Source organism: Podarcis muralis, chromosome 12 (assembly GCF_964188315.1).
Source record: "Podarcis muralis chromosome 12, rPodMur119.hap1.1, whole genome shotgun sequence".
NCBI lineage: Eukaryota > Metazoa > Chordata > Lepidosauria > Squamata > Lacertidae > Podarcis > Podarcis muralis.
Window position 1 is genome coordinate 11,746,858 of NC_135666.1, and position 26,431 is coordinate 11,773,288.

Consider the following 26,431-nt stretch of genomic DNA (forward strand, 5'->3'; position numbering starts at 1 on the left):
TCAGGTGCCAGGCTATCTAAAGGTCTAGAGAAGGGACAGAAAACCTGCAACCAGTCTTAGAAACTCAGATATAAAAGCTAGGCACAAAATGGCTCCTTAAACCAGGGTTAGAGTCGCCAAAACAGAATGCCTGGTTGCCATTTGGGCGCCAGACGGCTCAAAAGTCGGATTTTCCAGTACAGTACAACTTTTGGGTACCTGGAATTGATTCTGATTGCACAGATAACATATAACGGACAGAATTCTACAGGATGTGTTGCTAGTATGTGAAAACAGTTAAGATCCAAGGATCCCCAGGCATGAACTTCCAGATGGTGGAGACATCAAGCGCAACCTTGGCGCAACCTCCAGATGTTGTTGGACTCCAAGTCCCATCATCCCTCATCATGGACTATGTCCAACAACATCTGGAAGGCCAAAGGTTCTCCACACCTGCTTAATCCAGGAACAGGTTTACAATCATATGGTGGGGAACATTTTTTCCCAAAAATTTGTAACTGATTTTCCAAAAAATTTAAGCAAACAAGCATACATCTTAACTGTACTTGATCCAATCTTAGTAACATTGTTAAGCAGCTTTCTCAAATCCCCCCCAAGCTGAATTTCAGTGTATTTCATTGTAACAGTTTTCCAAAACCAGTTTTCTCATAAAATTAACTTGATCACTTAACATCACCATCAGGTGCCAGGCTCCGCTAAAGGTCTAGAGAAGGGACATCTTTCTTTCTTTTCCTTTTAACTTTAAACATATTGTTCTCTATCATCACATATTTAAATCCTAAGCCTATCTGGTATTTGTAAGTTTTTCCAATTAAGTTATCTTAGCATATATAACTAAATAGTCTTTGAATTTCATCCATTCCTCCTGGTACTCCTCCTCCTTCTGGTCGCGGACTCTTCCAGTCAGATCGGCTAGCTCCAAAAAATCCATCATCTTCATCTGCCATTCCTCCACTGTTGGGACTTCTTGTGTTTTCCAATTCTTAGCTAACAAAATTCTAGCTGCAGTTGTGACATACAAAAACAATCTAACATCTTTCTTGGGTACTTCCAGACCTGTTATTCCAAGAAGAAAGGCCTCTGGTTTCTTAATAAATGTATATTTCAACTTTTTTTTCCAATTCATTATAAATCTTCTCCCAGAAGTCTTTCACCTTGGGGCAGGTCCACCACATGTGATAAAAGGTACCCTCTTTCATATGCTGGGGAACATTTGCCAGCCTAAGGGTCACACATCCTTCTGGGCAACTGCCTGAGGCAGAACCAGAGAAATGTCGGCAGAGCAACAAATCTATACTTTGCCTTTGTACACAGACTACTTTCTGAACATGCCAACAAACCCCTCTGTACCCCCTTTCAGCACCTGCTTAAAACATTTCCTACAGACATGCAGAAGTTAAATGAAGCGCCCTGAGATCTACGGGGTATAAAGCAGTATACAAATTTAGTAAATAAATGAATAAAATGTGTTATAATCAGTTTTTAGTTTACTGTTGATTTTGATTGGGTTTTTTGAATGTTGCTTTAAATAAGTTTTTAGCTGTCTTTCCCCGCCCCGCCCCCCCCCCACCAGCATGTGAAGACAGGCTCCGGTGAGTTGAGTGGACAAGACCAATTGTGCGTCCGACGGTCAAGAAGGCAGGTTTTTGCAGGTTCTGTGGAGGGAAGTGAGGGGCAGATGGGGCTCGCCAACCTGGGAGGGAGCCCATCTAAGGAGAAGGAAAACTCTGGTCCTAAACCTCCGCTGCTTTGGGGGATATCTTTGAGAGAAGAAAAGGCTCAGGAGTAAACCCTATACAAATACAGAGTGGAGTCCCTAAGACGGTTGGATGAAGCCTTGAAAGACTTACATTGGCTCCCAGTACGTTTCCAAGCACATTCAAAGAGTTGGTGCTGACCTTTAAAGCCCTCAACGGGCTCAGTCCAGTATACCTGAAGGAGCGTCTCCACCCCATCATTCTACCCGGACACTGAGGTCCAGCACCGAGGGCCTTCTGGCAGTTCCCTCACTGCGAGAAGCCAAGTTACAGGGAACCAGGCAGAGGGCCTTCTCGGTAGTGGCACCCGCCCTGTGGAACACCCTCCCACCAGATGTCAAAGAGAAAAACAACTACCAGACTTTTAGAAGACATCTGAAGGCAGCCTGTTTAGGGAAGCTTTTAATGTTTAATAGACTATTGTTTTTTAATATTCTGTTGGAAGCCACCCAGAGTGGCTGGGGAAACCTAGCCAGATGGGCGGGGTATAAATAATAAATTGTTGTTGTTGTTGTTGTTGTTGTTGTTGTTAAATGCCTGCGTCTGGCAACTCCTGCAGCCAAACTGTTGCCAACGTCTTGCTCTGTGAGGCCGAGAGCAGGGTCCTGTTATCTGGGCTGCCCAGGACCTCCATACAAACAGCCCAGCCTTGCGCCCCAGCGGTTTGACTTCACTCCCCAGAGGCGCACTCCATTGTCTCTCGAAACAAACATATGCCAACAACAGCACTTGTCTCTGATGGACAATCCTAATGAAATGTCCTGTTTGTTTTTTGTAAACAAGTCTGAGGTTTTATCACAATCAAGTGGGGACGTTTTGTAAACCACTTTTGAGTTTTTACTACAATCCAGCAGTAGTTTATTCGGGTAAGTAAAATAAACTTAAGAGTTTCCCTCAGTTTTGCCCATGGGCTGCCTGTAACGAAACACCGTTTCTGTGCAAGGCCTCATCAGAACATTTTTAGAATTTGTGTGATATTATCCCAAAGGGTAATCCGATCTGAATCCATGGCAGAAACATACAACTTGGCACATTTCTAACAACAAGGAGGGAACCCAACCTCCCAATGCCCCCCCTCTCTCACACACTCACACACACACTCTTGACACTATTCTCACTGGGCTTATAGGCTGTACAGGAGCCAAGAGCTCTCATATCCTGCTCCGATCTAGAACTTTCCTATCCGAAGCTCCACCACATCAGAGGAAAGGATTCAAGAGCCACCATGCACAGCACTATGATAATTATTATTTTTAATGTAGCCAGCTTCCAAAGCAGACACATTCCCACCGCCTCTCCCCTTCTCTCCCGCTTTATGTTTTCTGCAACCCACAAAAACAATTAGTGGAAATGACTGGCTAGGCTTGTTTACATTGTTCCCAGACTCCTCTCTCCCCCCAGTGAGCTCCGAAGACCATGCAATATTGGAATTGACAAGGCTTTCCACTGCAGCAGAAACAACAGTTGCATGTGGGAAAGGAGAGGGGAAAGCCAAAGTTCCCAAGCAGGACTTGCAGAGCAAGAGCAGGTAAAGTAAGCAATATTTTAATTTTTATTTCAATGAAAGACTTCTTGGGCTGGGAAGAGAAGACAGCTTTTTCAGCGTCGTGGCATCAGTAGGATCTCTCGATCTCTCTCTACCTGTTTCTGCAGAGTTTCAAAAACCAACCTGCAAAGCCTGTTTGACCCAGAGACTAATACAATTTGCACTTCCACATCATGGGAAACAGCAGCTCTATCAACCAACCTCTGCTCTCTAAAGAACTACTGTCCGGCTCCAAAAGAACTCGCTTGCAAAACTGTAAACACCAAACTCTGCAAATGAAGGCATAAAATCGCAGCAAAAAAATATGTTCTGTATAAACACAGTCAGCCAAAAACATCCTGACATAATCAGTTTTTAGACACTCAAAAGCAGGGTGGATAAAAATCTATAATTTTTTTTAAGAAATCAAAAACATTTAATTTTTAAAATTTAAATCAATTTTTTAAAATTTAAATCAAAAAAAATTATTTAAATCGGATTTTTAAAATAAAGTGCTTTTGGAGGAAAAATCTTTCCAAAGATAGCTTTCTATTTAAGTTGCATTATAGTCCAAAGGCTATTCATCAGGAAATAAGGATTTGTTTTTTGTTTTTCATGCGTGCTAAAACTCAGTCTAAGGTTTTTGGTTTTTTTAAACGTTTAACCACAACAGTTAACAAATATGGATACATATGCTATAATGTTATTGTTTTAGTTAAATAAATTGTTTAAATTGTTATTAAGGAAATGATCATTTTCCCCCTTCCAATAAAGTACAAATATAAACAATAATTTCATCATTTTTATCAGTCTATGTTTTTCTAATAGTATAACCAAATCAGTAATTTTTGATATAACTGTAAAATCTACTCTGAAAATTGATTATTCCAAAAATGAAACCTTCATCTGGTTGTAAATATTAAGATTATACCAGCAAGAATGAGTCTTCCTGTAAAAAAAATTATTCAAATCAAGTCTTACTGACTAGTGATTTAAATCATGATTTAAATCAAATCCACCCTGCTCAAAAGTAAGCCCTCAAAGGCCTTGAGATACAAGGTGGTCTCGCAGTGTTTGTTAGAAGCAGGAAGGCTTGGGCTGAGACATATTCACCTTGGGAAACATACCTCAAAAGTTTGGGGCCACTATGGAAAAGACCCTGCTCTGTCACCCTGACAGCCTTAAGCCTTAAGCCACTTAGCCAACACAGATCCACACCAGACATTTAAGACACAGCCAAGACACTTTTAAAGCAAACGGCTTCCTCTTTGAGGGAAGACACGTGCTTTAAATGTGTGTTGGATGTACTTTAAATGTATAGTGTGGATCTGGGCTTTGCTGCTGGTTTATGTCTGGCATGTCTGGACTGGGACCCTGGTGTGGGGAGTAGGGCGTCTTAACCCTCTACCCTCCCCCAGGTCCGAATCAGATCAGCTTTCACTGGTGTTTCTGCATTCATACACAACACAAACGAACGTTTCCATCCTTTTTAATATAAAAAACCCTATTCTGTGTATTGCCATGCATTTGTTAAATCAGTTAGGTCAGGTGGATTTTACTGCTCATGGAAGCATTTAGAAAAAGGTATTCCACCAACAAGGGGAAAGGGTGATCTTCCTGAACCAAAACAGTCCTGGCTTAAGAGTTTCCAAAATAATGACTTAGGACATAAATCAGCCCTTAACCAAAAGTGTAAATTAACTCCCCAAGACCCTATTAATTCAAAACATGTTTCCACACAACATATTTGTTTTGCAACTCTTCGTTCTTCTGGAATCTGGATTCTTAAGTAATCAAAGTTCAGTCCATAAGCCAAATAGATAGGCTGCCAGAGCCCTTAAGATTATACTTTGGCTTGGATTGTTATAGAATGCATATTTTAATCTATGGGAAGAAGCCCCACCGAAGACATAGGGCCAAAATAGATGGGCATCCATTGTACTCAAGTATTGATGCTTTGGGATGCTGGGTTTGTGTTGGGGATGAGATCATCTGAGAAAACGCCTGGTACACAGCACACACTGAAACACACGCTGGAAGCAGATTATTTCCCCCAAATAACCCTAGGAGCTGTGGTATGTTGCGGGTGCTGGGAGTTGTAGCTCAGTGAGGAGTAAACTACAGTTCCCAGGATTATTTGGGGGAAATAATATGGTGTGTACGCAGCCATAAAAAGGTAAAGGGACCCCTGACCATTAGGTCCAGTCGTGACCAACTCTGGGGTTGCGGCGCTCATCTCGCTTTACTGGCCAAGGGAGCCGGCGTACAGCTTCCGGGTCATGTGGCCAGCATGACTAAGCCGCTTCTGGAGAACCAGAGCAGCGCTCGGAAATGCCGTTTACCTTCCCGCTGGAGCGGTACCTATTTATCTACTTGCACTTTGACGTGCTTTCGAACTGCTGGGTTAGCAGGAGCAGGGACCGAGCAACGGGAGCTCACCCCGTCGCGGGGATTCAAACCGTCGACCTGCTGATCAGCAAGTCCTAGGCTCTGTGGTTTAACCCACAGCGCCACCTGCGTCCTGTATGCAGCCATACATGAGCTTATATCCCGGTTGCAGGCTCTACCATTAGTGCCCAACTCATGAGGGGGTCCCGGCTGTTCTTCGCAAGCCCCCTTGGCCAGTCCTCTTTGTTGGAGGACAACTGTGTATGCCGTTATGACATGCTCTCTCCCCACACTTTGTGGCGGGTGAGGGGGCAACAGGCTGCAACCTCAGGGATTGTGGAGGACACTATCCCATCACCATCACTGAAGGCGCAAAACTCAGTGGTTAAAGCCCTTGCTTTGTATGAAAAAAATCCCAGGTTCATCTCCACTTGAAAGAATCTCAAAGAACAGAGGTAAGGAGGAACTCTACTCCTCCCCTACTCAGAGTACACAATATGGAGCTAGACAGACCAATAACATGTCTTGATATACTATGGTTTTCTTAACCAAAACAAAAAATGCAGGAAGCAGATGTCCAGACAAGCCCTTGCATGCTATATTTACGGCTGTGTCGTTGATTTTAAAGGCTGGTGCTAAATTGGCAAGGCAAATGCAGGTTCGATACATATCATTCTGAAGCAGGGCCAGCCCAAGACATTTTGGCACCTGAGGCTAACCACAAAATGGCACCCTCCGTCGCTGCCAAGGAAGAAGGGGTGAGTGAAAATCTACGTCAGGAACAAGTGGAGGGGGTGGAATAAAGCTGTATATCAGAATCTGCTGATCCTGTGGATCCTGCCACCCAAGGCAGTCACCTCACCTTGCCTCATGGGTGGGCCGGCTCTGTTCTGAAGTCCGCCAATCCATCATTATAGACTAGTATTCCACTGGATAATTATACAAGCAGTACTTCACAGGAGTAGCAGTACCATTAAACAACTGAACTGACTTCTAGCCATGACAGGAGAATCTAGATGCCTCTGGCTGAATTTGGGCTTCAGCACATTACAATTGGCAGGAATACACATATAATGAGCAATGTAGAATGATTCAGCAGCCTCTCTTTGGGGCTTACATAGCAGAGGTTTTTTTTTGGGGGGGGGGGAGAGACAGAGAGATGGAGAGAGGTAACTGGCCCCAAATCAGATCAAGTCACTTGTGGGTCACCTTCGTAAGTCCTTCAACACCAGCACCATCCAAATCCTAAATAAATGCGTAATTCAGAAAATCATGTTTTCTTTTGACAACCTTTTGCAAGCTGCTTTCAGACAGCCTCTTGGGGCAACAAAGTACAGTGGTACCTCAAGTTACATACGCTTCAGGTTACAGACTCCGCTAACCCAGAAATATTACCTCGGGTTAAGAACTTTGCTTCAGGATGAGAACAGAAATTGTGCAGCAGCAGCAGGAGGCCCCCATTAGCTAAAGTGGTGCTTCATGTTAAGAACAGTTTCAGGTTAAGAATGGACCTCCAGAACGAATTAAGTACTTAACCCGAGGTACCACTGTAACAAATACTCCAAATAAATATATGGAATAAAGGAGACATGAATTAAACCCCATTCTTACAAGTTAATTGGAGGATTTCTCAGGCAGGGGTTTATTGCATTCCTCTCTTTTTTTTCTTTTTCTTTTTGCACCATCCACACAATGTTGTTGGCATCAAAATGCCAGTTCCAATCCCCCCAATTTAAACCAAATTTACTCTTTCCAGGATAGATCTAGTAAGAGAGAGAGAGAGAGATGAAAAAACCCTTTGCAAACAACCCATTTGCATTATTTAGCCCCTGTCCAAAAGCACCCATAAATTGCAAAACCCCTCTTAAAGGGAATTATAGTATAATGGCAAAAAAATAAACTAGGCATGATAGTAGAAGATGCAGAACTTTAAATTTGTATAGGGCATCCATAGATTCACAGACTAGACTCATCCGACTTCCAATTCCTTTATTTGTGAACCAAGGATTATAATGTTAAAAGGACATAGAATCATAGAACTGTAGAGTTAGAAGGGACCCTGAGGATCATCTAGTCCAACCCCCTGCAATGCAGGAATATGCAGCTGGTCCATACAGGGATCGAACCTGCAACCTTGGCGTTATCAGCACCATGGTCTAACCAACTGAGCTATCAAGGCTCATAATTGTGGGGACCAACCTAACTGTCCTATTGTCGGGGTGAATGAAATGCTCTTGATCACTCCATCTTGCACATCAAAAGTACTGAATAAATCATTAAGAATGATTAATAGCTATGTATCTCTCCAGGGCACAAAATTTATAGCTGGCTCTGGAATGACTGGAATGCCTTCAAGCACCCAGGAGTCACTCCAATGCAGGTGAGTCATCCACCTCCAGCCACGCTCAATCCACTTTCGTGCCACACAGCAGGATCCTCACACAACACTGCAATGCAGCAAAGGTCGCCGTGGCTTCAACGCAGCATCCAAGGCTGGCTTGCAACACAGCAACAACACAACTGATTGCAATGCTAAGTCCCATCCTAAACACTTCCTTAACTGGTGTTCCAGCTCACCAGAACACATTCCAGATGTCCAAGCGCTACGGCAAATGTATAACCCTACAGCAGAGCCGCTACAGGCAAGGCACCCCAAAAATCCAACCTTCTTTTGGGACCAATAGCAACAGTCGGAAGAGAGAAAGTTTGCTAGATCCCAGTCTCGCCCTTCCAATGCTCTGAGCATATCTGTAGGGCATTTCACCTTAGGATGATCCCAGCTAGCATAGCCAGAAAACAACAACCCAAACAGGACCAGTTTGGGAGACCATACAGTGGTACCTCGGGTTAAGTACTTAATTCGTTCCGGAGGTCCGTACTTAACCTGATACTGTTCTTAACCTGAAGCACCACTTTAGCTAATGGGGCCTCCTGCTGCCGCCGTGCCACCGGAGCACGATTTCTGTTCTTATCCTGAAGCAAAGTTCTTAACCTGAAGCACTATTTCTGGGTTAGCGAAGTCTGTAACCTGAAGCGTATGTAACCCGAGGTACCACTGTAGTTCATTGTCAAAAGTTTGAATCCTGGCATCTCCAGGTAAAAGAATCTGGTAACGGAAGATGTGAAGATCCTGGAGAACTATTTCCAGTCAAGAGAAGACAGTATTGGGTTGGATGGGGGGGGGGGGACACACAAAATTAAAGCAGTCAAAAAAATTCAAAAATTGTCCAGTAGCGCTTCAAAGTGTGCATGCATATGAAAGCTTATACCCAGAACAAGCTTAGTTGGTCTCTAAGGTGCGACTGGACAATTTTCTTATTTATTTCGACTGCGTCAGACCAACACAGCTACCTACCTGAAAATTAAAGAAGTGTCTTATGTTTTAATGTGCCTCCAGCTTCCTAGACTATGCGCTGCAGCAACTGACAAATCGTCTACACACATGCTGTGAGTTCCTCCCTCTTTTACCTTTAAGAATCCTCTGAATAATAAGTATGATCTGGTAACAAAAAGGAAGGAGGGGTGGGGTGGAAACCTTACTGGTGAAAAGCTCTCTTGACAAGTAATTCTGCACAGACAGGAGCTGCTGAAATAACACAAATGATACGCTAAGGCAGCCCAAAAGGAAAAGGAGCAGCAGGAGAAAGAAAATAGTTGGAGTCTGCATGTCATGATGACTCAATAGCCAACAAAGAGAGTGTGGAAAGAGTTCTCCTTACATACTTATAGTGCAACTGTCAGGCCAAATCAGAAGAGGTCCAAACCTGTGTAGAATTGATAATCTGAAGCTAACCTCCATCCCCCAAAAGGGGGTGATTTGGTTTGGCATATCACTGCAAATGTCGGGGTCTTAAGCATTTTCCACGATGTTCCAAAAGCCAAAGCATGAACAAGGCATTGATGAGCATAGCTGAAGTGCCTCAGGGCTGAAATCAACACAATTGAGCTTTTAATTTTGGGCATCACCGGCTTGCGAAGCGTGTGGTGGGGAGAGAATCAAACAGAAGTGGAAACGGACTCCACAGGCAAATCTGCAAAAAATATACAGACAGTTTGTTGAATCCAAGCCCATTAAGTGCTCATTGCATCCTCTGCGACAATGTGGTTTAAATGGATTCGCTAAACCATTGCAAATGACACTGCCAGAAAAGGGAGGGGGGGGTGATAGACCAAGAGGGGTGGGAGAGTGTTGAAGCATGACCTGCATGTAGATCATCCCAGCTGATCGTCACCAACTTGGATGGTAGAAGGTACTGGAAAGCAGCAAATTGACAAAGCAAAGGATTCCTAAAGGTAAACAAAAATTCTCTATAAACATTAGAGCAGCTTTTCGAAAGCATGCCTCCTTTCCACAGAAATCAGTCTTTGTTTTGAGTTCCTTCCTCCTGACTTCACCACTCGCCACTTTCTCCCACAGCCCAGCATCAAGCATCCACAGCAATGATCAGCGTGCAGAGATCTGAATGTCCCACAGCAGGGCGAAACTGCTTTTTCCTTGGAGGAAGTAGCTGCATTGGCAAACCTCACCTGGCAGAGATGCCCAACCCATTTGCCTAAGTAAGGATCTTCTCTCAAGCTTGGAACTAAGTGCTCCTGTTCTAAGTCTCTCTCTCTCTCTCTCTCTCTCTCTCTCTCACACACACACACACACACACACACACACACACACACAATGTAGGGTCTCTACTCCACAGCACAGGTAACCTGAACTGCAAACTACAGAGTGGGGAAGCTTGCAACTCACTCCTAGCCAAGTCAAGCAACACAAGTGGCTTCAGGAGAAAAGGTAAACCCCCTTTCAAGAAGGAAAAGTGAAACGTTACAGCAAAAAGAGAACTAGCAGCGCAGAGAGGATAAGGAGACAACCACTTGGGTTCTTGGAGCCCTGACGCTATTGAAAACTCTCTCTTTGGGCAACATGCAAAACAGCCCTGCTCTGCCCACAAGTTTCCACTTCCTCTAAAAATCATGTTACTGGAGGTATTTTGAAGAAAGAAGGGCAGAGCCCTCAGGCCCAGAGTGCAACTGTTGGGATGGAGATCACGGCCACACAGACAGGCTATTGACTTTCACCAGTTCCTACAGAAGCACACTGCCAGCATCCGAGACCGTACAGGAGTCACTTTTGTGGGACTTGCCTTTTTTCACCTTGCAAATTTCCTACGGATAGCGTTGCTGGGTCAGGGCCGAGAAAGCCACAGAACCATTGCAAAGTGCCCAGACAGCAAAATTCCACTGGCTGCACAACAGCTCTGCGATGGTGAGAGCCAAATTTGGTGGTATCCTGAAGCAGGGGTCACCAGGCCTGCGGGTAACGCTTCCAAACCGTATAAACTGTTGTGGACATCACAAACACAAAACAACAAGATTGGTGTTTGCATGGCAAATGAGGGATGTGGAGAAAGGAACAGGCTTGCTTTTGAAATACCTTGAGAAGTACAACATGCTTTATGGGTAGTCTCTGAGAAGAAGTGTCATCATTACCATTATCAATCAATCGAATTTGATTCCTGCTCTCTCAACGCAGATTGGCATAAACGGTGGCCTGAAAGCGCCAACTTCAAAATACAAGTTCTACTTTACCAACCAATAACAAAATGTGGCTTATACATTTCAGAGATCGTGCCAAACCAAGGTTAAATGTCCTTAACCATGGTTTGTTATGAATGGAGCAAAACTCTTTCTTTTCTTTCAATGGTCCAATTTTCACAGTCACTTTTGATGGGGTTGGTACAGGACACATCTGCCATAAAATGAGTTCTTTTGAAACTCTGCAAGCAGCAACTTTGCCTTATTTTGTTCCAGAGCCCATGTTTGTGTCCTACTGTAAACGGCCCAGGGAGCAGTGTGGTATACTGGTTAGGGTGGTGGGCCAGGACCTGGGAGACCAGTGTTCAAATCTCCACTCAGCAATGAAGCTCACTGGGTGACCTTGCGCTTGTCTCTCTTACTTTTGTGGCTTAGGACCCTCGTATTTACGGGGCCGCCTCTCCTGGTATGCCCCCCACAAGGACCTTAAGGTCCATGAATAACCATAGTTGAGAGGTCCCGGCCCCTAAGGAAGTCAGGCTATCCTCCACCAGGGCCAGGGCCTTTTCAGTGATGGCTCCGACCTGGTGGAATGCTCTGTCCCATGAGACCAGGGCCCTGCAGGATTTAACCTCCTTCCTTCAGGCGTGTAAGACAGAGCTATTCCGCCTGGCCTTTAATTTGAATTCAGCCTGATTTTTTATTTTGCTTCTCTTCCCTCCCCCTCCCATTTTATGAAGATTACCGGCTCTGAGACCCCACAGCTAATTCTCCCCTGGCCACCTCGCTGGCCCAAGTAGGACTAATTCAGCCAGCGAGCCCTGGTGACTATCTAATGCTTATTAGATGGATTTCCCCCAAATTGATTTCTGAACGTTGAATTTTATTGTTATTCATGTTTTTATACTGTATTTTATGCTGCTTCTACAATTAAGTGTTTTAAATTTGTTGTTAGCCACCCTGAGCCCGGTTTTCTGAACCGGGAAGGGCGGGGTATAAATAAAAACGTATTATTATTATTATTATTACTAACCTAACCCACCTCGCAGGGTTGCCGTGAGGATAAAACAAAGACGAGGAGAATCGCACATGATACTTTAAACTCCTTAGAGGATATATAAATGTAAAATAAATAAATTACTGGGAAATATACATAAATATTGCACAAATAAATAAAATCAGCCATAGCATTCTGTTCTTCAACAGGACGTAGAAGCTGGCAATTTTACCACAAGGAAGAAGCATCGCAAGAAAACCTCGCCAAGTTAAAAACACACACAAACCAGAGCCAAAATCACCTCAGTCAAAAGCGTTCTTGCATACGGGGCATTCCTGTTTCTTGCTCAATCATGTTCCATGCTGGCCTCTCTCTCTATCACAACAAATACTCTTGCTAAGTAAGGAGGGGGTGGGTGGATTTTACCAATGACAAAAATAATACAGTCCGCATGCCAGAATGTCGCAACTTTATCCCAACCCAACAAGCCACACTAACCTGAGGGGAAAGGGGAAAGAAATCTGTTGCACGAGTTTCCAACGACTATTGACTGCACTTGTTATGCAATAAAGGCAGTGTCTAGAAAGAGCTGAAGGAGTCCATCTTTAAACTTTCATCTCAGTTTATGGGTGCATTTCTTTGGATATTTACCTCAAGTGGGGCTGTGGTGAAGGAACCTTCCATTTTCAACCAAGACACTTCCTAGTTTATTTTTGTGTGCCTTGCTATAAAAATAAATGAAGTTCTCATTTGAGACAGATTAGAGGAAACGCACCAATAAGTTATCTCAAGAAAAGCTCAAGGTGAGGGAAGAGGTGCTATGTACACTACTTTTGTGGCACACATGAAGAGCAAAAAACAGGAACTTGTGCACACAATTCTCTGGCTGCCACCACAAATGCGAGGACAATTGAAAGACTTGGCTATCAGTCTACTCCTGGCAGGATGTCACCCCATTTAGCCTGGTCTTTGACCCTTGAGAGGTGTGTTTTCAGAGCCCACCCTACCTGTGACTGTAATATGTTCTGTTTTTAATTCTGAATATTATGTTGCTTTAAAGGTAGAAGGTAAAAGGTAAAGGACCCCTGGACAGTTAAGTCCAGTCAAAGGCAACTATGGGGGTGTGGCTCTCATCTCATCTGTTTTGGGAAGTTCTTAATGACTGATGTTTTAATGTATTTGTAATCTTTTGTTGGAAGCCGCCCAGAGTGGCTAGAGAAACCAAGCCAGAAGGGCGGGGTATAAATAATTTATTATTATTATTATTATTATTATTATTATTATTATTATTATTATATCTCACTTTAAGCTGAGGAAACCGGCATTTGTCCACAGACAGCTTTCTGGTAATGTGGCCAGCATGACTAAACCACTACTGGCGCACGGAGGACTGTGAAGAGTGCCAGAGTGCACGGAAATGCTGTTTACCTTCCCGCCACAGTGGTACTTATTTATCTACTTGCACTGGTGTGCCTTCAAACTGCTAAGTTGACTGAAGCTGGGACATGGAGCTCACCCCGTTATGTGGATTCGAACTGCTGACCTTCTGATCGGCAAGCTCAAGAGGCTCAGTGGTTTAGCGCACAGCGCCACCAGTAACCTATCCTGGCGCCTGCTGGTAAAGGTCGGTAATGCAAATCATCAATAGTGGTAACACTTCTCTTTTTGCACATATGACTGGGTCCCTGCCCTTGGGGAAAAGGGGATATCTGACATTTGGGGAAATTCCCCTGCCCACAGTCAACACAGAAGCAGCACAACGTCCCTTTTGCTGTTGTTCCATAACAGAAAGCAGGAAAATTTTCCATCCACTCCAACCCTAACACACTCTCTGACTGCTCCGACCAGCCAGCAATCTCCCTTGCAGAGGCAGTCACTGCTCATAGACCTCTACATACACACCTGGTTGCATACCACAAAATAGCAGTTATTCTCCCAAAATGACCACAGGTCAGTCCTAAACCCAGAAGCAAGTCCCACTGAGTTAAATGAGAGTTTGCGGCACAATCCCGTATGTGTTTATTCAGGAACAAATCCCACTGTGTTCAAGAGGTGTAATTTCCAGGTGAGTGTGTGAGAGATTATACCATAATCTTTACAGCCTCAGTTCCAATAAAGTGTGGTTAGGACTAAGGTGAGGCTACTAAGAACTTGTCACTCTCTAGGCTGGAGGTTCATAAAATAATTTAAGGCAAATTAAAATGGGGATGGGTAGAGAACATGCTTTGCATGCAGAAGGTTTTGGATCCAAACCCTGGCATCTTCAGATGGTGACCTGGAAAGAACTCTTTCTGAAAGTATGGACAGCCAATGGCAGCCAGGGTAGGTCACAGGTGGCAAACCTATGGCTCTTCAATGGACTAGAATTCCAATTATCCCTAACTACTGACCATGCTGGACAGAGGCAGAACCCAACAATATATGGAGGGCCACTGATTCCCCACCCTCTGATGTAGTGATAGAAACTCAGATATATAAGCTAGGAGCCAAATAGCTTCTTAAACCAGGGTTACAGTCGCCAGAACAGAATGCCTGGTGAATATCGAACACTGGATGTTGACAATACTTAGCTAGACCAACCAATGGTCTGAAACTGAATCATGGGTGTCAACTTGAATATGGGGGTTCAGGTAAGCCCTGCCCCATGTAACTGATCACATGACATGGCACACACACACACACACACACACACACACACACACATTTGAATGGCAATGCCCATCAATTTGGGGGGGGGGGCTCAAATATTTTATGAGGGAGAGGGGCAAAGGAATCTCAGCCCCTAGGAGTTGGCTCCTATGAACTGAATCATTGTAAGGCTGTTTCCTGTACGCCTGACAACTTACTGAATGGCCAAATCACAGTGAGGAAGATTCAAAAACAGTTAAAACTTCCAGTCTCCTCTGCCCTCGATGCATATGCACACAGACTAGGGATTCTCATCTGTGTTGATGACCGAGCATATAAATTCACAGGCCAACAATAAAGAACTGATACTGGGTCAGGCTGGGATCCTGTTCGTGTGGCGACAGGTATTATGGGTTAAGGTGCTCCTCACTTCCGCGTGCAGAACCATTTCTCACTTCCCCGTGCTCACAAAGCAACTCACAGGAAGGGCATTATTACAAGCGAACCTGTTCCTCACTATCAGATTGTGCATAGTTTATTCCAATGCTCTTCTCACTACTCAGCGATGCTTCAGTGTCTGAACGCCAGTGAGAGAGAATACCTGTCACGCCCGACGAAAAGTATGTGGAGCTACAGAACATGCCCAAAGGCATCAAGGAACGTCGCAGCAAGCGCTCGCAAACTTCTGCTTGCTCAATAGTCCCGCTGAAGTAGTGCAGTTCCATTGGGTCACCCCTCTTTTCACAGGAAATGGGGATTGTGATGCCCTGTGCTACAGTCGACAGAGTTCGCCCCTTAGGATTAATACCTCTACTTTCCCAGCTCTGATCCATACAAGTAATAAGTGAAAAAAAGTGAAAAGGGTAGCATGGAGACCACTTTCAACTGTCTGCAAGAAACTTAACACACTAAGGAACATCAGAAGCTGCTATATAGTGAGTCCAATTGGTCGATCTGGCTCAGTTTTGTTTCTACAGCATTGTCTTGCCACAGTGCTCCAGGGTTTCTGTTGCACTAGCTTCTGCTTCCATGGATGTTTTTGTTTTCTTTTGAGGTGTGCGCCCTTTGCATGGGGGAGAAGAGCCATCCTAAATGCAAGCCCACCGCCATCAGTTTGAAGTGGTGGAGGCTATTTGGCCACCTTGAGATGCTACCATCTCATTCTGTTGCAGATCAGATGAGAAGATGAGGGTGAACATTTCCTCCTCTTTCAATGCCTTCTTATGGGTTATCTAAGCCATTTTAGATTATGGCAAACAGGACATCAAGGGTTAATGGCAGTGTGATCCTATATATGGTGCACCATATCAATATCCTATATATGATGCACAAGAAAACTTGGGTATACTGTGTCCTGGAACTCAACATATAAAGGGAACATTTTGTGTTCTCATATGGTTTAGCAGTGAGGACCTTTAATCCTGGAACTTCTCACAAAGCAGTTATTATTACTATTATTTATTAAATTTGCATACCGCCCTGTCTAAAGCAGCCTCTGCCAGCCAGGTGCCCTCCAAATGTTTCACACTACAGCTCCCATCAGTCCCAGGCAGCCTATTGGAGTCAAAGTCCAAAATATGTGGAGGACACCATCTTAGCGAATGTTCTCCAGGAGCTGCACAATGAGAAGTGCGCAACCTTCAAGGCAAAAGTTGCTTAGATCCCAGGACAGCTTCAAACCCAAAGAGCTGCTTTAAAAGTACTGTATGGTGATCAAGGGCACCTTCACAGTACAACCCTATACGGGGAAGCAAGTGTAGGGTTGCAAACTAAGCCCCCTCTTAAGTCTCCGTGCAGCAGTTTGCATGAATGTGAGCTTGTCGTGAGTAGAAGGCAGGCAATCAATGCTTTATTTTTTAATTCACTTGTACGATCTGGCCAATGCAGGTTTTCCATTCAGGCTGGAGTCTGGTTTAAGCAGATGCACGTGGGTGTCTGTGTAGCATCACAGTCCTCAAACTGGGCTTCACCTCTCTGAGCCTTGGGAAGCATTTGGAGCCCACGACCAGCTGGCGGAGAAACCAGACTGAGGCTGTAAAACCTGTGCACGCTCATTGAGCATTAGTCCCATTGAATGCCATGGGGCTTACTTCTAAGTAAGGAATGCCACCCCCAGAGACTCACCTGGTGCCTATGCTTCTTCCTGCTCCCCCAGGCCTTTTAATTCCAATCCACAGCTGCTTCAGGGCTGTTACTGTTGCTCGCACCATGTTACCCCCTTGCAAACTTGCTTTAATGGGGGTGGAGTTTGCTTGGGGGGGGGTTGCTTCTCTCTCCAAGGGCTTTTGTTTTATTTTGCACTGTACTTCAAAATACAGCTGTGGGTAAAAGCCTCAGTGCCTAGGGCTTGCCGATCGAAAGGTCAGCGGTTCGAATCCCCGCGGCGGGGTGCGCTCCCGCTGCTCGGTCCCAGCGCCTGCCAACCTAGCAGTTCGAAAGCACCCCCGGGTGCAAGTAGATAAATAGGGACCGCTTACCAGCGGGAAGGTAAACGGCGTTCCGTGTGCTGCACTGGCTCGCCAGATGCAGCTTTGTCACGCTGGCCACGTGACCCGGAAGTGTCTCCGGACAAAGCTGGCCCTCGGCCTCTTGAGTGAGATGGGCGCACAACCCTAGAGACAGTCAAGACTGGCCCGTACGGGCAGGGGTACCTTTACCTTTACCTTTATTGCATAACCTTCCAGACAGCTTGGCTTATAAAATGTAAACACGTTTTCTTAAAAGGGGTTGCATTGCACATAAATCCCTCCCTAGAAAAAGGCGGCCGCCAAAGTGTCAGGGCACGGCTGCCCCATTGCTCTCACCCTTTTCCACCCCCCCCCCCAAAAAAAAGAGCCGTTCCCCAATTGTGGCTTTTGAGTGACAGGCATGAGTGCATTCCTTTCGTGCCCCACCCCCTCCCAACCTGTTGCTGCAAAAGAGAGAACATAATCCTTGGGATGGGGGGGTGGAGGAGAGGTGCATCAACTTCTCCATAGCTCTCAACTGGCCAGAGAAAAGAAGAGACAACAATAACTCGCTTTTCAGTGCTAGGAATCGAGCAGGGGAAAGGAGAGGGAGACAGAACGAGATCGACCAGGCAGGCGCAACTTACTGGGATGTGGACTCGCAGAAGGCGCTTCTTCTGGCCGCTGCTCTTCTTGCCACCGGGCGCTGCATCTTTCTTCTTGGTGTCCATAGCGGTGCTTCCCATCTCTCCGATGTCCCTTCCGACGGGAAGGTCGGAGGAGAGGCCCGCGGGAACCGGCCCGGCCAGGTCTCTCCTCCAGCCAGGCTCTTCGGCTAACCCTCTCCAAGCTCCTCCGTGCCAAGTGATGGGTCGCTTGAGCTCCTCGTTTTATATTGCGTTGTTTTTCCAGAGCCTTTGGCTGTAAAGAGGGACGTCCCAAGCTTGGAGGGAGGTGGGGTGTTACGACCACAGCGGCTGCTCGGGGTCCTCAAGGGCACGGGATGGGTCTGGGAAGGAGAGGCGGAAGAAGGCGCCTCGCATCGTGCAGGAAAAAAGCGCAATGGTTGGAAGGCGGCGAGAGAGCTAGCCAAGGTGGGTGAAAGCTCAGGCTGCAGCAGGGAACTCCTGGGCCGATTCAGAAGCAGCCCGAGCTTCTGGGCGGCTGCAAAAGTTTCCTTCCCCCCGCGCAGCAGGAGATGGGCATGTCCTCTGAGTCAGCGTGCCCGGAGGGCGAAAGCAAGGAGGTGCACCCAACACAATTGAGAGTAATCGCGCAGATTAATCTGAATGCGGAGGCTGTTTTGCAGAAAAGCAGCCCCCCCCCCCTCCCTCTCTGCTCTGTAGTGCCAAGTCTGGGCTCCAGTGCCCAGGTCCGCCCCAGCGCCAGCCACCACTACGGAGGAGGAGGAACAGATGCAATTCGCGTTGAAGAGCTGGTTTCCTTTCGCGCTGCAAAACAAGACTCTCAGGCAGGCAGGCGGCTACAGTTTGCAAACACAAGTGACCCGGAGAGGGAGGGAGGGAGGTGAGCACATCACCCAGCACTGCTTGCGGTTCCCGTTTCGCGCTCTGCAAGCGAGGACGCTTTCTGACAGCTGCTTGCACAAGATCCAAGCGAAAGGAGCGCGCGCGAGCGAGCAAGGAAACCCAGCCAGGGAAGGCAGTCGCCAAGCTCTGCGCGCGCGTGTATATATATATATATTCCTCGCAATCGAGGAGAAGGGAGGAGGACGCTGCAGCCGAACAGGAAGTGCAAAATCACGAAAGACAACTTTCTCTCCCCCAACGCAGAGCGCGCGCCCCGCCCCGCGGCCCACGCCCCTCCGCGCGTCTCCAGAACCAAGGTCGAGCTGAGGAAGGATCTCGGCGGGGGATCCCGTCTTCAAGGACATCCCCGGGGCTGCCTCCTCCTCCTCCTCTTGATCATCGCCTGAGCAGATGGAGCGAAGATTGGGGAGGAATCGCTTGATCCCGCTTTGAAATCGGGGCGTAGCTGCATAGCCATGCTATATGCCACCCTCTTTTAAAAAAACATTAAATAGGGGAATGATATTTTGAAAAGGGCATCAATATTCTTCCCTACGAGGAGCAACCCCCCCCCGGTAATAATAATAATAATAATAATAATAATAATAATAATAATAATGCTTGGATGCGTGTAGTTTGAGTTTTCCTGCGCTGCAAACGTTGTTGGTCTGGGTAAGGCGGCGGGAGAGCCGCGATTGTGCACAAACGCGCTTTCTGGGTTCGCAGAAGGAAGGCGGCTCCTTCCTTCCCCTGCCTCGGGCAAGGCGCCGTTGCGAAAGGCTGCGTCGGTCGTGCCCAAGCTGCCTTCTCTGCCAGAGGCGCGGCCGGCAGGTGGCGCCGGTTGCCGCTGGCCGAGGGCGAAGCCGCAGCTGCAGGCGAAAGGTTTACACGGTTTGGACACGAAGCTGCTGGCGAAGGCAAGCCTTTGGCCAGCTGAAACCCTGCCAGCTGTTTAGAACTACAACTCCCATCAGCCCCGGCCTGCGTGGGATGGGATTTGTAGTCCGAAACAGCTGGAACGGCTTCAGCTGGGCAAAGGCGGACGAAGGGGTACACAGCCTCTGCTTAAAAGTCTTATCATATTTTAAAGAATATTTTGGTTACCGCATACCATAGGAATAAACAAGCTTTTTCATTTTCAAATTCCTTTTTTTTTTTTTTTTAATTGGCCATGTTCAAATGTGGGGCAGGGCGAATGTCAAACTAATCCGGGCATGGCCAAACTCAGCCCTCCAGATGTTTTGGGACTACAACTCCCATCATCCCTGGCTAACAGGACCAGTGGTCAGGGATGATGGAAACTGTAGTCCCTAAACATCTGGAGGGCCAAGTTTGGCCATGCCTGATACTAATCCTTTGCTTTTTAAAGGGCCTTTTCACGTGTATGTTGTTATACTCTGTGTGCATGTGTGTGCTTTGTTGCTGTTGAAGGCAGAATACAAAACGAGAGCCATTTTTTAATGGAATATACCTTGCATGTGTTGAAAATACTGTAGATAGCAAAGCAAGAAGGAGAGGCAAGGCAAATTAAGACAAACTAGAAATGCAGAAGAGCCGTGATCTTCCACCCCAGGGCAGTCTCTGCCATTCCATACATACATAATTTTATTCGTGTGCCACAGTTCCACAGTTCAAACCATGCTCAAGGCGGCTTGCAACAGGAAAAGGACACATAGCTGCAACATAGCGAAAGTAGTAATAAACAATAAATTAACATTTAAAAAATACACAACCAAACTGAACAATTTTCACGTGATTCACAAGATCTAGATACAAAAAAACCAACAGCAACAACCCCCCAACAAAATATCCACCAGTAATAAAGTGCAAGCAATAAAATATAACTTACAAACATTAAGTTATATAAAATATAACTTACAAACATTTAAGGCAACAAAAATGTCAGCAATCTATCTTTTTTATATTAAAAACTGATACTCCTCTACAGATTCACTCTTTCTGCTGTCTAAAGGCAAAGGCTAGTCCATTCTCCATCCAAACAAAAAACGTCAGAGAGAGCAGGAGTAAACTCTCAACCAGGAGCTCTTCCTACGTCTGTAATCTCAGCATGTCTTAAACAGGCCAGATAACAGCTTTCAACCACCTCTTCCTAGATTGCAATGTGCCCTGTTTTGCACTAAACTGGACCACTGGGCCAGCCCTGAGCCTTCACAAACCCTGTGCATCTATTGGTCACCTAACATGATCTTAAGGTCCAAAGTGTGCTCCAGTAGATCTACCGTATTTTTCGCTCTATAGCATGCACCAGACCATAAGACGCACCTAGTTTTTGGAGGAGGAAAACAAGAAGAAAAAATCTGAATCTCAGAAGCCAGAACAACAAAAGGGATCGCTGTGCAGCGATCCCTCTTGCTGTTCTGGCTTCTTGGATAGCTGCGCAGCCTGCATTCGCTCCATAAGATGCACACACATTTCCCCTTACTTTTTAGGAGGGAAAAAGTGAGTCTTATAGAGCAAAAAATACGGTACTTAAGCATGCATTCTCCTTTGAACAAAGCTTCTAGGCCTCAGTGATCTGGAATATTGCCCACTGGCTGCTTGTCCTTTAGCACTAAGATCTAGTTATGGCTTTACATGTGCTATAAACAATTTTGCAGCATGTTGGTGTTCCCATGTCTTTGCTGCAGTGCTTGCCCAGGACAGCTCTGGTGTGCTTACAGCAACCTGCTTCAGGTGGCCCTTTGAATATAATAACAATAACAACAACAACAACAACAACAATAATAATAGACCATGTGTACCCCCTCCCATCTGGCAGTTCCATAGTTTCACTATGCGCTGCATAAAGAATTACTTTCTGCCCTGAATCTTCCAACATTCAGCTTCAATGCATGCCCACAAATTCTAGCATTATGACAGAGGGAGGAAAAAACTTCTCTCTATCCCCTTTTCCATGCATAATTTTATAAACGTCTGTCATGTCACTCGCCTTCTCCCTAAACTAAAAAGTCCCAAATGCTGCAAGGCAAGCAATTCCTGATTTATTTCTACATATTAGGAAACCACTGCTGAGTGGTTTGTTTATTTCATTTGTTTCATTAATTTATACAACAACATAAATTTTAAACAACAACACAGTGTTTTACAAATAGTAGTGGCAACATGCCCGCATCGAACCCACCAGGATCCATGTCTAAGGGGGTGAGGCCCATTCTGAGGCCCATTCTACCAGCTCAAAACCCAGGACTTTATGTGCAGATGAAAGAAAGAGGTGGAGGAATAAGAGAGTGCAATGAGAAGTGAAGAAAAGTAATACCACCTACTAAGACAAGAAGCAAACAAAACCCCTTAGAATCTGCAAAGTCTGGACCTGAGCCAAGGATGTCCACCTTTGTGAGGCTATCGGGGTCCTGTAAATGGCCCAGTGTTCTCTCTGCTTGTCTTGCCAACCAAGCTTTATTGAATTGACTGTAGTCATTCAGCATGTTTGCCTTTCGAATCAGCCAGCTGAGAGAGCTGTTCTTAAGGGTGCCTGAGTCATCAAAAAGGCTTCTAGCAAAACAGGGAAGACTAGGCTTCGGTTCCCACTATGGTTTCAATATGACTAACAAAACAGACATTTTAAATTCTTACAGCAAAATGGTTTGGCGTCTGCCTTCATCCGCCTTGGAAACGGCATCGTTTTGATCAGAGAAACTGATGGGAGACAGAAGCCAAACATTTTTCTTATAAGAATATAAAATGTTTGTTTTCTCTGTGTGTGCTTACCTGGAAGTAAGTCTCACTGTGATCAATAGGCCTTATTTCCTAAAAAGATAGGACTGCAGCCTTAAACTTATTAAACTAAATGTACAACACACAATCACAAGACAAAGTCACAACAGATAAAAACTTTCCAGTTCCTTGAACAGCTAAGAATGATCAAACCCATCAAGTCTGCAAGACACCCTGAAATGCCTTAGCAGTACTATTCCCACTGCAAGCCAGCTGCTCTGAAGGGTCTGTCCCATACTATGCATGCACCTGCTTCCTTAAGAGTTGCAACCTTGACTATGCAGAGAGAAGGGCAGAAATGTGAAGGGACCAGGTTGCATATGGATTTCAATTAATGCCTCTCAAGCTGGAAACGCTGTGCCTCCAGTTAGCAGAGTACAAACTAAGCAACATCTTCTCCAGTGATTTAGCTTAGTACAAACAAACACTCTCTGCCAATAGTCCTGAACAGTTTAAAGCAAAACCTCAAACATGAAACCATCAGGGGCCTAGAGTAAGGAAATACCATTCCAAAATAAATTGCTTGGTGACTGCCTAATCACTTTTAGAGCAACCCTAGTGCTTAGATTTTAACAGCAATTAGTAATGCATTTTTACTTGATTTGCTTTTGTTTAGTCCTGCACATGCTTCATAAAGAAAAGCATGATCATTTCAATTTGGGGACAGCAATGTCATAATGTCATATCTGGATAAGGGCCAATTTTTGGCATGGTAACAATATGATCTTTCAGCACTAGTACACATGAAAAATACAACCAAGAAGTCATTTGGAAAGAGTTAGGCTGAGTCTGGGTCTTTGCAATGCAGAAACCTGTATTGATATGTCAAAGGAGGGAGGGGGAAAGGCAGAGAAAGTTGGCACATGACAGTTTTTTGTTTGCATTTCATCACAATTTGCCCCCACCCCAGCTACCCTTACATCTGGGTTATGGAAGTCAAATGTTCCCTTATAAAAGACCTGCAGAACATTCCCAGACTTCTTAAAATGTTTACAATATGTTTGCTCTGAGCTTTGGTCACACTGTTTTATACTCTTCATGCCATAAGCAAACATATTGACTAGCTCAGCTTTTACATTTTGATGCATAGTACATAGGAGGATGGTATTCTGCAAAAACACTCTTTTTACAAGTAAAATCCTCTTTTTCATTACCTTCTATTATAAAGAGAGCTGCCAATACCAGGCATAATTTGCAGCCGATTGTACTTTATGTATTTTCTGTCAAAAATTGCAGCTCTCTCAAAACGCCCCCACACAATTGCCTCTTGATAAACATTTTCCACACTTATTTTGATTGCATTTCTGAAAGCTGTGTGAACATGAGACTTCATAACAGCCTTACCTTGTCTCTGAGAACTGCCTACATAAAGATCCTGACAAACATGCAGCTTGCTTGACAAACATGTGGAAAACCTTATACCACATCACTGCAGATTGGGTCATGTGCCAAGCTGAGCAAATCTGAGATAGGCAGTTCTGTCTCCCTCTGCTTGCTGCAGGCTGCACGAATGGGCCTCTGGAATCACAGGGTAGAAGCTCAAACCAGTATGTGCAAGAAGAGCTTAATAGCAGCAATTTCAATACAGCTGATGGAAAACTGATTTGGATTTAGGACGCCAGGAGGACTGAAGTGGCTTTGGGACTGACACTTCCAACCTGTGTGCTTGCTTCTGCATCCTGCAACACCCACTCAGCTTGCACATTTGTAAACAAACACAATATGTCCCCCATGTAAATGCTGACTTGGATTGGGAAAGGAGGGTATGGAAGAAGACCACTGAGGTGGGGTAAGGTTAAAAACTACATTGGAAGCACTTGAAAGCCCCATGCTGACATACCTGTATCCTTAGCATGCAAGGTTTCCTGCAGTCCTTTGTGCATCATCCACACCAGCCTTGTGAGGCCTGCCATCATGTATCATGTTCCACCTTTTGCAGGGAGGAAACTCATGCAGAAAATTAACTAACTCTAGCAGAAATGGTATTGGGCTGATGTTTATGATTATTGAAAACATGGTGACATTTTAAAAAACCAACAAACTGCAGGCCATCAGATTAGCAACATATTAGACCACTCTTTGGCACAATTTAGCTTGGTGTGGTGTTGGCTCACCCAATGGCTATTAAAGTGGCAGGCCCCATTCATTTGTAAGATGGATGCCCAGCTTGATAAGCCTTTAATGGTGCTGCTGAAGGATCAAAGAGCAAATTTCTATTCAGTCAGCTACCTGCCTCCTGCTAAGGTTTGCAAATTTCCCACTTCTGGATTTCCTGATTGTTGAAAGTTCCCTGGCTGCAGGCCAGATAAAACTGCCGCCCTTTTGAGGCACACAGTGGAACTGATAACACCAAAGTACATGCAGCTGGGAATTTGGCAGAGTCCAAAAACTAGCCTTGATCATAAATAAACACAAAAAAAAATCCTGGATGCCAAGGTCCAGGTTTGGAGCAAGTCCTCTTTGGTGAGAGAACCCCAGGAGAGATTTAAAATCACAAAATGTGTAGCAAAGCAAAGCATTGAAGTATAGGCTGTGAGACCTTTAAAATGTACCCTTTTAAATGAGTTCAAAAATAGTCCCCTCTTCCCCCGGCATGGGAACAGACTGCACATAAAGTAAGTGTGATGGGATAATGAGCTGCTTGTGCGTAAAATGCAAGTCCCTCAGAGTTTGGTCAAGTTCTCAAACCTCTGCCTGCGACGGAGCCCCTCCGGCATGGCTGCGTCAGTCGCTAGCAGAATCCGAAAGTGGTCGCTTTCGGAATCTCTTCCAACATAAAAGCTCCTTAACGGAAACACGTCTTCTGGACTCTCGGCGTGACAGTTTCCGGCGAGGAGTGGGTGTCCCTATAGAAGGTCTTGAGACCTCCCCACTGTTTTCGCTGGAAGTGTCTCTGAGCCATCCCTCCGACTCACTTTCCCTTGGAGTCCCTTCTCTCCCCCTACTGGTTCCCTCTTCAGCTGCTACGTCTCTCTCAACCTCAGTGAGCCTTTCCACCTCCTGTCCTTCCGATGGCAGTTCCCTGACATCCACCTCCCCTCCAGGGCCCCCTTCACCCCCTCCCGTCCCCTCCTCTATGGGCGGTGAGGAGGCAAAACCCCTGAAAGAACCTCCCTCATCTTCCGAAGTCTCGAACACTTCCCTCCACTTGTTGCTGTCCCTGGTCTCCCGGTACTCCTCGTCATCGGAGTCAATTCCCTCTTCCAACTCCGATTCCGCGAATCCTTCCAGCTCCTCTTCCTCGTCGGTGGTGCCGAAATACTCCCTCCTAAACCTTGCTACAGGCTGAGGTTTCCTCGGGAACCTTTGGTGGAATGTTTCTATTAAAACCTCGTCATTGACATCCCCTGCAGTCACCCAGGTGTTTTCTGACTCCGGTTCCCCTTCCCACGCCACCAAATACTCCACCTGATTTCCCTTCCACCTGGAATCGAGGATTTCCGCTACATGGTTGCTGCGTTCCCTTTCTTCCAAAGCTGGTCCCCTGGCGTGCTCCCCCTCACGTCCCCCCCTGTACGGTGACAGTAACGACCTGTGGAACACTGGGTGCAATTTCATGTGGTTGGGCAACCGGAGTTTGAAAGCCACTGGGTTGACCTGCTGAATGACCTCAAAGGGTCCCAATCTTTTGGGTCTCAATTTCTTACAACCCCCTTTGAAAGGCAACCCTTGGGTTGACAGCCACACCTGATCCCCCACCCTTATGGTTTCACCTTCCCTTCTGTTCTTGTCTGCCTGCTTCTTATATTGTTCCTTGGCCCTTTCTAAGTTGAGCTGGAGCTGATGATGGATCGCTTCCATCTCTTCTACAAAATGTTCGGCCGCTGGGACGCTCCATCTCTCCCCTCCACCCCCTGGAAATGCCCTGGGGTGACACCCGTAATTGGCCAAAAAGG

The 26,431-nt window shown here is 45.6% G+C and overlaps 1 protein-coding gene across 2 annotated transcripts in view; it reads right to left on the bottom strand.

Annotated features, from left to right (window-relative positions):
- Positions 1 to 18,966, bottom strand: part of PRKAG2 (protein kinase AMP-activated non-catalytic subunit gamma 2) — a 201,297-nt gene extending 182,331 nt beyond the window's left edge. Inside the window, exon 1 of one of the 2 annotated variants that reach the window (XR_003709227.2) lies at positions 17,919 to 18,966. Coding sequence is in view for 1 of the 2 variants with exons in the window: in XM_028751341.2 (XP_028607174.2) it covers positions 17,919 to 18,017 (99 nt within the window). In the remaining variant the exon portion in view is untranslated. The remainder of the gene's footprint in view (positions 1 to 17,918) is intronic. The other variant, XM_028751341.2, reaches the window with a different exon arrangement.
- Between the last annotated feature and the right edge of the window lie 7,465 nt (positions 18,967 to 26,431).